Consider the following 14,411-nt stretch of genomic DNA (forward strand, 5'->3'; position numbering starts at 1 on the left):
GTGTTTGGGTAGCTCTAGCTGTGAAACTAAGACCTTTTCCGTTACGTCCATATGAACTTTTTTCTGATCTTGGAGTCAGGGGCGGATCCAGGGGGGCAATAGCCCCTCCCCCAGAAGAGGAAACTTTCTTATTTTATATATATAAATAAAACCCATCCCAAAGTTTGAAGCCCTTAAAAGTAGCAGTATGACAAAACACAGCCCCTCCAGAAGTAAGTCCTGGATCCGCCCCTGCTTGGAGTTAGGAATCATCTTCCAAACGTTGTCGGTGTTGTTTTAAACACTCTGTATAATATATACTTATCTCAATTTTGTCATTTCCATGCAAAATCCAATCGTTAGCTTCATATTTTAAGGATAAAAAATTGTTTTTGAATTTGATAATTTCTGCAACTGTTTTCTTTCTTTTTCGTATGTCAATTTGCTTTCCCATCGCCAGGAAGCAGAAACAAATACAGTATTACTGTAAATTATTAAATTTGTTCTTACGGATGGATGGTGAAAGAACATGGACTAGAAAGAGCAGTTTTGTTGATATGAAAATAGAATTTTCTCATAAGCGTGTGCTTTCAGCTATTACTTTCCTGAAATGAGTTTTTGCCGCTCGATGAATTTTGACGTACTCTGGTCATAGTGGTAGTCTCTTGGGAAGGAGAGGGAGTGAATGTGATATCACGTGACGGACTGAATGAACAGATGGAGCCATCTGGAGGGACAAAGTGGAGCAACCTGAACACAAAGATCTGGGCTGGGGAAGCGTAACGTAACGGTGTTGGGTGTACGGTTTGCATCATGTCTCCCAATCATGTGTTTTTGGCATTTTTAGCGGTTCTTCTGTATGTAGAATCGGGTGAGTTTACCACGCTTTTCTTATTGTTTATACAGTAGCTTGAGAAATGTAGCTGGTAGTAGTTTTCATTCATGTTTTTTTAGTTACGATATCCGTTGTCATGCTTCGCTTAGTTGTAGACTGCAAAGGCGGCGCTTTTCTGTCTTGTAGTATGTAATTTTTGTTCAATGCCTTTACATTTTAAAGTTAATCCAAATAATTTAAATGCTATGATTAGATAGTCACGACAATTATGCAAGGAGAAAACACTTCAAGCCTTTTCAAAGAAAATGTATATTAGCGATATTTGTTTATTTAAATGTCGTGTTTCTGAACGCGTGCAAGAGGATTTAAATTCTATTATCAACTATAGAATTACTTTTAAATTTTAATCCTAGTTATTCGTAAAGGAAGTGTTCAATATCAGATGTTCTAAATACATTAAGGAAGCTTCTGTTAATAATGACATTGATAAGTTGGTGGAAACATGTGGTGTACAGTATTTTATTACTTCAAATTAATCAAAGAACCTCTTGTCTAATTATCGTACCGAAAAACAGATTAAAGACAACTGAACAATCTACGTGTTGCTGGCTAATACTTTTTATTTTATAATCTACGTTATTTCTTGTTTCTCTTGTATATATATATTGAACACTCGCCGACCTGTCTTTGAGAAGCTCTTCATTCGTATCACAAAAAAGTGTTTCGATATATGGCTTACAAGAATGATTTTAGAGGGGTGGCAGAATTCCTTCATATTCACCTTCACTCTAATAAACATATACCGCAAAAGGTGGTAGTTGTATAATGGATCCGGGTATTATTTTAAAACAAGTTGCCAACTAGAAAAGGTATCATGAAGTCCATACCCTTAGATGGGGTAGTTGAAAGTCAGCCTCCCCCAGAGCTAAGATAAATTGCGGTCACTTTTGTGCAGGATACGTCCTTCAGCACATAGTGTCCCTGTGCAGCCTCCTCACATTTTGATTTTGCGCCCCCGGACAAGATTTTCGCGAAGTAAGAACCAGGCATGCTATTAGAAGGATTATTGGGGGTGCGTCGTGAACTAAGGTAGGATGGAACTATTCCTGTAGGAACTGCGTAGCGTAGTCACTAACACTCTCGCCTTTGATGCGACCAGTCCCGGGTTCGATTCCCTATGGGGACACTCAGTCAAAAAAGTATAAAAAGTTTTTTAGGCAAGCCATTCTTTGTGAGGTTTTCATGGGTTTCTTCATTCACACCAAGTAAATGTCAGGATAGTACTTCATATGATCCCAGACCGCTTCCTTTCTTTTCTCCAATTCCCCCGGGCAGTGCGATAGCCGAGGGACGTCATTCTTCATTCGTGACGGACTAACATTACTATAATGTCCGAAATCCCATAAATCTAATTCCTATTTCGGTAGAAAGTGTAAGGTCGCTTGTGCTGTACAAATAGAGTATTGGAATGATTTGAGATACTTGTGTTTGTTTCTTCTCCATCATTATAACTGTTTTATTGTCATTATGTTTCTGTTGCATCATTTTGAAAAGGAAACACAGGAGCTCAATTTAAAAACCTTGACTTTTTGTGCGCAGTTCGATGCCCGTGCGTGGGAGTTCGTAGCACACGACATTAAGTTTTCTTTGGTTCTCCTGCTAGTTTTCTGTTCTCTTTTCCATCACTTAACATTGACTGGTACCCATCAACTTTAGCCTATAAGCAAGGGCGCCAAAAGAAAATTTTTTAGGGGAACTTGTCCATGGTTGCTATATTACGTATACATTTTCATGAGCCAGAGGGGAGCAGGTCCCACTCTGCAACCCTCCCTTTCGGGCGCCCATACCGTTAAGTCCAAATCTGCTAATGTGTTATTTACAAATCTTAAAAAATCATGAAGCAGAAACACTAGAATAGTAGTAAAAGTCATTTCTAAGTACTAATCCTAATACCCCTTAATTTGTAGTGATTTTATGGTAGCCCTATACGCAATTGTAAAATGTTTGAAAAGTTTCACACTATTATTACAAGACAAGTAGTTCTGAGAAACAGGCCTTAGATATATTATTTTTTTATTATTATTATTGCTATGCCTTGAAAGATCAGCTGTACCTGTATTAATGTTAATGTGTATATACAGGGTGTTTCAAGACGACACCGACAACTTTTGGGAGGTGATTCCTGACACCAAGATAAGACAAAAAGTATAGACCAATCTGGGTACACAAATGTTTCCTTTCAGAGTTATAGGCTGCCGAAAACACGAAAAAAACGAACCTTAAAGCTCCATACCTTCAAAACTATGGGACCTGCCGTAGTCAGGTCAAGACTTCATTTAGGAACTAGTATGTGCCCTAACCAAATGTCCAAGTTTCCGAATCGTGTGGTACTTCTACAACAATTTTTATATCGGTAGTTGGCGAGTACTTCAGATTATATGCCCGTAGCCAAACTGCCTCTATAAAAATTGGTACAGAAATACCGCAGGATTCTGAAACAAATATTTTTGGATAGCGCACATATTAGTTCCTAAGTGAAGTCTTGACCCAATTACGGTAGTTCCCATAGTTTTGGAGCTATGGACCTTTAAAGTTCATTTTTTTCATGTTTTCGGTAGCCTATAACTCCGAAAGAAACCATTTGTGCACCCAGGTTAGTCTATACTTTTTGTCTTATCTTGGTGTCAGGAATAACCTCCCAAAGTTGTCGGCGTTGTTTTGAAACACCCTGTACATAATATGAGCGGCTCAGGGGAACACAATGTTAAGAGCCACTTCTGATAAAATATACCTGCAGACGTCAGGGGAAGCTTGTTTGCTATGTACCATTGCATGAGTATGTTAAACTTCCTTTGCCAGTTTACTCGAAAGTTTGAAAATGTTAGTTACCATTGTGTTCCACCGAGCCACTCATATACAATAATTCATACTTCATCAACGTAGATATTCTGTCATTATTGGCAGGTCACTTGTTACAATTGATGTTTTGATATTGTATATCAATTGTAGCCTCCTTTATCTCTCCTCTCTTTCTTTGCACCATACTTACTAGCACATCCCTCGTAATACAATTCCTTCTTAGCCAAAGTCCCAACTAATTCCTCTTCCCCTTCTCAATCATATCTAAATTTGTTCTTTTCCTCCACAATTTCTAACACCCCTTCATTCTTATTCCGCTCGACCTAACACTCTCCATTCTTCTCCATATCCGCATTTCGAAAGCTTTCAATCGTTTTTCACAATTTTTACGTAATGTCATGTTTCTGTCCTATACAGTACAATACTCCACATGAAGCATTGTATCAGTCTTTTTCTTAACCTTTTATTCAAGGTCCCACAAAAATAGTAGGCCTACTCTCTTCCTCCGAATGGCTCGTTTCGCCATTCCTGTCCCTGTTTCTTTCTCCCACGTTTCTGCTTCATATTATCACTGTTAATACTATCATCACTATTATTATTCAGTGTCGCTGTGCAAGAGCCCAAATCAACGATTCGACAAAGGTATCCCCATTCTATGTATCAAATACGGTATATATATATATATATATATATATATATATATATATATATATATATATATATATATATGTGTGTGTGTGTGTGTGTGTGTTTGTGTGTAATAAGTGAAAAACAAGAAGAAATCTAAATGTTTTAAGAGCATTTATTGCGTTATGAAGGAGCGTTTAAGAAAGCACGATTGCTATTATGAGGAGGAAATTGAAAATATGAAGTGATATGTCAAACTAAATTCAAAAGACTTCTTAATGTTTTCAAAATGATTCAGATATTCAACTTCACGGCAAATTTACTGAACACGTACATGGCTTCCATAACCAGATAAAATTCCCTTGCCAGAAGCCATAACAGCCCCCTTAAATCAATTTGTAGGGCTTATACATGGTACCCTGGTTGGTTTTGCTATGCCTTTTCTTCTCGGGACCCTTGCTACAGCCAGCAAAATTATACCAGGGATGCAAATAACCGCTCGCCTACTCGCCTTTGGCAAGTTGTTCATGGGTGCGGGAGAGTATTTAATATCATACCGAAGGTAAGTAAATGATTTATATTGTGGGATGTGGGCCGGTAGTTTTTCTCTTAGGCGAATAAAATTTTGTTGCTTATTTGCATCCCTGTATTATACATAAAATTTTGGTAATTATCATATACCTGGGTAGTGATATATTAATGATCGGTTTCGACTTCGTATCGGTTACTCTAGGCATTCTGCGTTGAAGGACCAAGGCTAAGCTGGAGTTCCTTAACTTGCATTTTAACAAGGGGGGAGGTCAAAACAAGTTTGCTATTAATCTGGAATTTTATAATATACACTCATGTACAAAATTGTTGTCGCGTGTCTATAGATATGTTCTTGCAGGAATACAATTTGATAACGAATTCGCCCAGTATTTCTTATAATGTAAGTATGTGTATTATCGGCAAAGACATGTATGTGGGAAATTTCATGTTAAAGAAGCAGTAAATAAGAACAATAAGATGAAAATAAAACTTTATTGTCCATTCAGCAAAAAAAAAAAAAAAAAATCTAATTTTCGTATTTATAATTCTTTTCCTATGAAATTTACAACAAATATACATTTCCCGATTATACACATAGTATCAGTATTAAAAGTACCTTGCAAAATCATTATCAAATTATATTCTTACAAGAAGACAGATATGAGACAATCATTTTGGACATGAGTGTACATATTTCACATAATTAGCGGCGCAAATGTCTTGAAAATGGGGGGGGGGCGAGTAAGACCGTTCCCATACTCATTTTTTTAAGCGATGTTCAAAATATTTATTGAGTTGAAAAAGAGTGCTGTGGTCTGGAGGATCAGGGTAGATTGGAAAGCGGGTAGATTTGAAGCTTATTTTGGGAGGGACATCAATTTCATCTCACTTTCCTTTGTGACAATCGGATACAAATCATCACATTTCTCCCCCAAAAAACACATTTCAAATCGGATTATTGGGGGGACGGTCCCCCCAGTTCCAAGGTTGGAGGGGACATGTCCACCTCATCCCCTCGTGATTTGCGCCAGTGATAATTAGTAATATGAGCTTTGCACCGCCTATTCTTAAAACTCTGTGAAAGAATGCTATAGCATTGATTTTTCTATTCTCACATAGGACAGGAAGAAATATTTAGAAGTAGTGTAGAGTTAAGTGGTTTTTGCTGCTCTTTAGCACTTCCTAAAATTCTAAGAAATAAACTAAGTAAGGTTTTCGAAGTATTGTTGATTGAGGAAGCAAAGGCATTCCATGTAATTGTGACATCATCATCTAAAAGAAAGAAGAAAAACCTTGTGTCGTAATAAATACTTACAAGGAACAGACATGAACGTGTCACCCGGACATCCGAATGAATCCTAGTCCATTCCATAAACATAAAAAAAATATATGTTCATGCACAAAAAATTAGATGCCATGGACAACGGGGTAAGTCCCTGGGGCACATTAACCCTGTTAGTATAAAGTCGTAGACTCGCAGGGAAATAGCTATTGCATCAATACTGTTCATTGAAAGTTATGGTTTATAGTTCATTCTCTTCAGAATTAAACAAGTTTTCCAGAGGTGCAAGAAATGGGAGCCATAACGTACTTGAACCGGGAAAATTGGGCGGATGGCGGAAAAATTCCCTCCAGAAATTTCTCCCATCAACTTTGGAACCCTCTGGAGTGGTCCCCATTACATAGCCCCATGCGCGCCGATTACGTGGGTGCTCCGGGGCACCAGCACTCACACAAATAATCTTGTGGGTGCGGCGCACCCATAAGGTTTTTAGTTTGATAGAAACAAGTAACATAAATATTTCTCACTTGCCATTATCAAAACGTAACCAATTAAAACGTTGAAACGGAAGTTAAAATTTCTAGCATCTAAAAAGGGCCGGATTTAAAAGGGGGGTGCAAAGGTGCATATGCACCGCCTTCGTTGTAAATATACACTACCTAAAGTGAGAAGCTAGCAGCGGGTTTTGCAAAATCAATAGATTAAGTCAATTTTCTGAAGGTTGAAGGAAGAGAATTCATCGAGAGCAGACATTTAGCATTTCCAAAGGAATTACTCATTCACATTACAGATACCTAAAGGCTTTTTAAAAAAATCAAATTTAATTCAAATGTACTGGTAGTTATTGGTGCACCCCCCCCCCTTTAGAGAATCCTGGATCCGGCCCTGCATCTAAAACATAATGCTTACTTTTTAATACTTTTTGTATAAACGTTTCAGGCAACACACTCACCCACTCCTTTCCTTTCTCTGGCCTAGTCAAAGGCAGTCCCCACAATAAAAATAGAACTATATTGTTAATAGAATCGAGCACAGCCCTTTATGACAGTGTTCATAAAATATTTTAAGTAAAAGGAAATCAATCAAAAACTATCGAGATTTCCATGAAAACATAACATGTTCCGCCATTGATATGTACCTACATAAATTTTGGAAAGTCAGCGCCGTTGGCCCCGGGTAAAAGCACAAACTCAAAATATATCTAAAAAAAAATACTATAGAGATAAGAAATGTGTGTACCAAGTTTTGTATTGATAGACAGAATAGAAATGAAGGAAAAGCTTGTATATCAATACACGTTGTCTCCTTATACCTATTTTGTGTATCAATACAAAACTTGGTGCACACATTTCTCATTCCCTGTAGTATTTTTCGAGTTACATTTGGATTTTGTGCTTTTACCCGGGGCCTCTCCAGAGGGATCCAAAGTTGATGGGAGGAATGTTTCCGATATTCTTCCAATTTTCCCTGTTCAAGTACGTTATGAGCCACAATTCATAGCACCTCTGAAAAACTTGTTTCATTCTGAAGAGAATGAACTATAAACCATAGCTTCCCAATAAACAGTGTTGATGCAATGGCTATTTCCCTGCGAGTCTATGATTTTCTTTATACTAACAAGGTTAATGGGTTCCAGGGACTTACTCCGTTGTGCATGGTACCTATTTTTTTGTGCATGAACATATATCTGTTATATTAATCGAATGGACTAGGTTTGATTCGGATGTCCGGATGACACGTTCATGTCCGTTCCTTGTTAGTAAATGCTTACATGCTGTGAAGCTAAACCTGTATATTGTTTGTTTACCCTGTTTTGAGAAACGTAAAAAGTGATATACTTACAATTATTGAGGTTTCTAAAAGTGAGCATCTTTGGGAAAAATCTACTTTGGGGTCATAGTGGTTCAGTGGTAGAGGGCTTATCTCTGGTGCGTGGATCCCTGGTTCGATTCCCAGCCAAGTAAGCTTGTGGTGAACAGCATTGTATCCTTGCGCTTCCTCGGGATACTCTCGTTTTTAGCACATCCTCATTCCACCAATTTTTACATAGTTGCCTTAATCATCCGTCTCCCTTAGCCTAACGGGCATAATCGTGGGACATTAAATTGAAATATTTCATTTCCTAATTAACACGTTCCCTTCTGAAGTATTGCATTAATCGCTTTTAAAAAATGAAAGAAACAGTGGCGTATTTAGGGGGTAGCTTCCGGGCTTAAGCCCCCCGAAATCTTACTTAGTATAGTGAAGTAAATGAAATATCTTGCAGAATTTTCACATTTTTAGGCATAGCCCCCCCCCCGAAAGTTAGCAAAGCCCCTAACTAACTAACTAACTCTATGGCCTATGGAACCCGGAGGTTCAGTGCCGCGTTCACAAAAGCTCTCCACTGACTTCTATCCTTAGCTAATTGCATCCAGTTTCTACTTTGTATTCCTATCTCTGCGAGATCCATCTTAATATTGTCCTCCCATCTGCGCCTAGGTCTTCCTAATGGTCGTTTTCCTATGGGTCTACCAGCCAAGACTTTGAAAGCGTTTCTACTTTCTTCCATTCTAGCTACATGACCTGCCCACCTAAGCCTCCTAGACTTGACGACCCTAACAATGTTGGGTAAACCGTATAAACTATGTAGTTCCTCGTTATGAAGCTTCCGCCATTCCCCATTCTCGTTCCTCTTGGGTCCGAATATTCTTCTCAGGATCCTGTTCTCAAATACTTTCAGTCTATGTTCTTCCCTCAGAGTAAGCGACCATGTTTCACAACCATACAGAACAACAGGCATGATTATCGTTTTATATATTTTAAGCTTCAAATTCCTCGACAGAATTCGCGACGACAAGAGATTTTGAACCGAATAGTAACACGAATTCCCTGCTTTTAGTCGACATTTAATTTCTTCGTGAATATGATTTTCGTCTGTTAATATTGATCCTAAATATTTGAAAGTATCCACTTTATCAAAAGTATTATTTAATATTTTAACGCCTTCACAATTTGCCGTATTACGGTCCCGACGCACTTCCATGTATTTAGTTTTCTCTGCATTTACTTCTAAACCCATGTTCCTGCAAGCGTTTAATAAGATCTCTGCATTTATTTCTACTGTTCTCCTATCATCCCCTATTAAATTTACATCATCAGCATATGCCATAGCAAAGCCCCTTCCGAAACAAAATCGTAAATACGCCACTAAAGAAAATAAATTTTAACTTCTGGATTAATTAATCAGTTTGAGCTTTCAGTTCCTACAGCTAGGGTTGGTTAGTTATGTACAAAAATAAGTTACTCTAATCTTTAACATTTGTAAGAAGATAGTCATGAGTGGTGCTATTCAGCCAGTTCGTACCGGTTAGTTATTAAAGTTATTATTAGTATAGGCCTATAGTTTGTGCTTTTGTTATTCTCGGTTATTGATAGGTCCCAAGCAAGTATGAATAAAATGTCTAAACTTATATAGTTGTAGATGAACCACTAGCGCTCTTGTTCCTTACGAGAAGGTTACGAGTTCGAATCCTATGACTTGTCATTCTCACTGCATATAATCGGTGAATTCACTCCAGCATTATCTAAAATAATTTTAACTTCATATGTACCGTTATTTTGTAAAAATTCCTTATAATTACATCGGCATAGGGATGAACAAATTCGGAATTTTTACTTTACGGTATTCGGAAAAAATCCGGATTTTTTCTGAAATCCGGAAAGTGAAATTTTCGGTTCCGAAAAATTTTGGCCGTCGCTACATCGGGACTTTGTTGCTGTGACAGTGTCAGCTGATTTTTTTTTTTAAGTCAGAGTTTTGAGAAAAATATGCTGTGCAAAAAGGGACGATCAAACTAAAAATGACGGAAGCTGAAGGGTGCAGAACTTCATAATAAATGTCAACATCATTCGAATAATATGTAGGTGTCAAAGTAAGATGGATAAGATGAGTGAATATTACACAGTATGTGTACAGTTCGCGGCATAGAAAATGCTACAAAAAGTTTAAATCCAAGCTACAAGAGGTTTGCGTTCCATCTGAACGACGCAACGACGCAACTTTCGGAATATCCCATTCTAGTAGCAAAAGAAGAGTATGTGACTGACAGCATAAGTTCCCCGTAGCTGAATGGAAAAAGTCATGGCTCAATAACTGAAAGGTTCGTGGTTCGAAAGCCGTCTTAGAACCTGAAGATTTTCTATTCTTAATTCTTAAGATCTTTCCCTTCGCAATTATCTGATGTTCTAAAAAGTTCTCCATCTTAATTCGACAACGGCCTAATGTGATCCTCGCAGTTTGGAACCTTTCGTTTTTCTGTTCCACAAAATCATAATTTTCGTCATAATATGGATGCTGTCCGATCATTTTTTTTTTCTACAATTGTAAACATGCATATGTAAATCATCCCTTTCTGTCTCTCTCTCTCAATGTCCTCCATGAACTCATATGGCTTGGGATCAAACCTTCGACCCTTGAAATCAAATGTAAGCGCTCTAGCAATGTGCTATCGTAACTATATAGATTTGTTGTTAAAAGCAGCGTCATTCTAGATTTTCCCGGAGGGGGAGATTCTGTGTCCACATAATAGTTTCTCTTTTTTTTTTTATTAGTATATTACTATACAGGTGATCAAACAATATGTATTTATTAAACTCAAGGGAGGGGGAATTACACCATTCTGTCCCGCCCAAATGGCGCCCCTGGAACATTTGCTTGCAATTACTGAAAAGAAATTAATAACGTTCATTTCTGTCAGTGGTTTTAAGATCTCTGCGCCCGCATTACAAACTCGGGGAAGCTCAAAACCTATTACCGTGATTAACAATTTCCACAGATTTCACAAGGACCATCTTCCTAGCTTGTAGTCTTATGAAGCTATGGGAACATTGTGACTTTTTATTATTCAGGCTCTATAAAGACATTTCAGAACAAATGAATGAAAGAGACGGCATTAGAGCTATAAGCGTTGTAAACTGGTTCCTGTTTTTCCCGCCTGAATGGAAAAGTTATATTACGTCACACACTGCTTTAGCCTAGGAGAGGTGGAGGAGGGAGTGAGTTTGATTGAATACCAGAAATAAGTAGTTGACGGAGAAGTGTGTTTCTGAATGTATAAGCACACGGCGCAAGTTTGTTCCGAAGTTGGACTTAAACGTTTTGTAACATTTTCTATGCCGCGAACTGTACCTAGATATAGTTCTATTTGGGAAGCCTGTAAGAGAGAGTATTTTGATTTTTTTTTTTTTTTTTTTTTTTTAGGTGGGAAAGAGAATATAAGGATCTTAAAGAAATGACTGACAAAAATAGTGACTAAATTAGCTTGCCATAAGATAGTGTCCAATGAAGGGCTTTTCTTTTCTTGTAGCGATGAACCTTTGGGTTTTCGATTCCGTAGAACGAGGCTGAAGGCAAACATCATACCCACCTGGCAAATCGTGTAAAATGTTAAATGCTATGGCTCGATCTCCAAACATGTAAGCTGGTCTTGACGCAATTATTCGTGGTTTTTCTTTCAGGGTACTCACGTTACCTTTCACTTCCCCTTTAGCGTACTGGTATAACTACGGGTCATACAAGTGAATCACTTTTAGATGAACATGTTTTCATTTCTAAAACATGAAAACATCTTTACACTTGGACCTGACAGTATTTATATGTACGCAATTGAAGGAGATCTCAGTAATTTTTGACATAAAAAATATATGGTAAAGTGCTTGAACTTGAAAAAGACTGTATAACAAAATAATGTAACAGCAAAAATGCTCGTTGAAGGAAGACTCAACTAGCAATTTAAGATTATTTTTTTTTAATGAAATAATCAGAACACTTAAAACATACATACATGCTACTTCTAAATTTGTTAATTCATTATTAACAGTGTGATCCGTTCAAATAGTTTTATATGTTGAAAATTTTGCTGTGATATACGTGATGAATCACAGAACATGCGAACGAACAATCAGTTAATCGAATTTGGTTTATGTTCTAATCAATGCATGTATCGTACACAATGTCTCGCATTTATCACGTAATTTTACATTTTGTTGGAAACAACTTGAAAGTTGAGGCAACTGATAGAAAATGAAAGATGAAGAAGCTCGACATTAAAAAAGACTAATCATTCATTCGTATTGTCTTGAACTATGCTGATCGGAAATTGTGGTCAGAGTGGAAAATTAAGAATACAATAAATATATGGAAAGTAAACGATTATAGTTTCATCTTTAGAGAGATGATTGATCTGGGTAAAATTGCGAAATAATTTATTGAAATGTGTCCAAATGATGTAGGTAGCCACTAAGGAACCAAATTAAGAAATTCTGCTTCATAAAGTAGCAATACTTGAAACACCTTGCTTTCCTTGATGCAAAACAAAACTTGAGATTATCCCAGTTCTTGGAAGTTGTTAGACCTTTTTCTTAACTTGAAATTTTTAATCAAAAGCACAATCTAAAAAAAATTTCATTGATTTACTGACGTGGCCTACTAATTTCTTGATTTTATTCAAATTAACACCAAAACTGGTGTTCTGTGTGCTAAGTTATAGTGTTACTAACGATGCCAGCTTACTTGTTTGGAAGCAAAATAAAACGTAAACACCGATATCTTATTTTATGAACTTTCGACATTAATAGTTCATGAAAGGTTATGGCCGAGGACTGATAACAAGAATTTAATATCAATTTACTTCTAAATACAAGCTTTGTGGAATAGCCATTCGATGTCTTGTGAATATGAGGAAGTATAAAGGTAACCAAGAAAGTTCTGTCACTTTTTGTGGAGGTCTCTGTTCAATTGGCCCTCACACCGTGAGTTGAATGCGAATGGAGATAAGGCGAAGGTCAGTTGTTGGTGTGGGTATATCCAACTTACTACGTGGTTGTGGCAGTTCAGTTACACCGTGAGCTTGCGTACGGACAGAGTGAACATGGGACCTCCACAGAGCGTCATAAGGGCGTGTATGCTGTACGAGTTTAAACCGGAGTCAAACTCCGCTACCGTGGGGCGAAATATGTGCCAGGCCTTTGGTGAGGGTATCGTGACTATGAGGACAGTGCAGACGAAACACTCGAAGACGCGCCACGTGCCGGAAGATCAACGCATGTACAAAGTTAAGATCTTCAGGGAGAATTGAGGCGCAACAGTGGCCAGACATGTGACGAACTGGGACTACAATTCAGTGTGAGTGGAGAAACTATTTGGCAGCACCCCCGTCAACTTGGGAAGCACTACACATTGGGTCGATGAGTCCCATATGATTTGACTTCGGGCCAAAAAAGGCAACGCGAGCAAACGCCTGTGTTTCTTTGCTGTCTCATCTAAGGAAGGAGTAATATCTGGACAGGATGTTGACGTGATGAAACGTGGGTCCTATAAGAAGGTTCACGGCGCCATCATCATTGGTTAGCATCCGATGAACCGGTTCCAAAACAGACGAAACCAGCACTGCACCAGAAGAAGTTTCTCCTGTGTGTTTGGTGGACTGCTCGCGGCATCGTGCATCGGGAACTGCTACCAGCTGGTCTGAGCATGAATCCAATTGTATACTGTTAGCAGTCGAGCCGTGTTAAAGAAAAACTCAAAACTCTGGAGCCAGTACTTCTGAATCGCAAAGGGATTCTCCTGTTAAGGAACAACGCTAAGCCCCACGTATATAGGATGACCCGGGGTACCTGGTTTTAACATCTTAGCCTTCGTCTAACTATACCATCTCGATCATATGGTGGTTTCGATTAATCATGATATACTGATATCAGGAACAGAAGCTACTGGGAACTAACAATACTAAATGTTTGTGAATTTCGATATGTCCTGCAAGAACTTTTTAAATATAGAAATAAGGATCTGAGACTTTAAGGTATGCAGTCTTAATTAAAATAGAATTAAAAAGAAACAAAGATTTTAGTAATATACTTAGTTGGTTGAGTTTGAATTTAGCGACCCTATCTGCACCACGGCTATATGAGATGAGGACCTACAGCTTAACGTGAAATCCAAATAATATGACCTTCCACTTGGAACTGAAATATATTTTTAGTGTTTTATATGTTGCAATTATTTGTAATGAAATTGTTCCAGTTTCCAATTACATTTTTTCTACGTTACAAAGTGAAAGCATGTTTTGTTTTTTATGTGTAAATTCTAAGTATCACATCTCTCCTCTCTGTCTCTCTCTCTCTCTCTGAAAAATCTGGCAACGCTAGTCAAACCCAACTAATTTTGCCTAATATAGAATTACAGTTTCAGTGGTAGTCTTATTAGCCATTGATTTGCTTGACTTAGCACAGACTTCATTTTTTTTTTTGGCAGTGACA

At 37.7% G+C, this 14,411-nt stretch overlaps 1 protein-coding gene across 1 annotated transcript in view; it reads left to right on the top strand.

The window, feature by feature from the left end:
- Positions 1-692: 692 nt before the first annotated feature.
- Positions 693-14,411, top strand: part of LOC145686402 (uncharacterized) — a 118,714-nt gene continuing 104,995 nt past the window's right edge. The window contains exon 1 of the mRNA XM_081759688.1: positions 693-850. Coding sequence (XP_081615814.1) covers positions 793-850 — 58 coding nt within the window. The 5' untranslated portion in view covers positions 693-792. The remainder of the gene's footprint in view (positions 851-14,411) is intronic.

This window comes from Thermobia domestica, chromosome 5, assembly GCF_964235325.1.
Source record: "Thermobia domestica chromosome 5, izTheDome1.hap1.1, whole genome shotgun sequence".
Classification (NCBI taxonomy): domain Eukaryota; kingdom Metazoa; phylum Arthropoda; class Insecta; order Zygentoma; family Lepismatidae; genus Thermobia; species Thermobia domestica.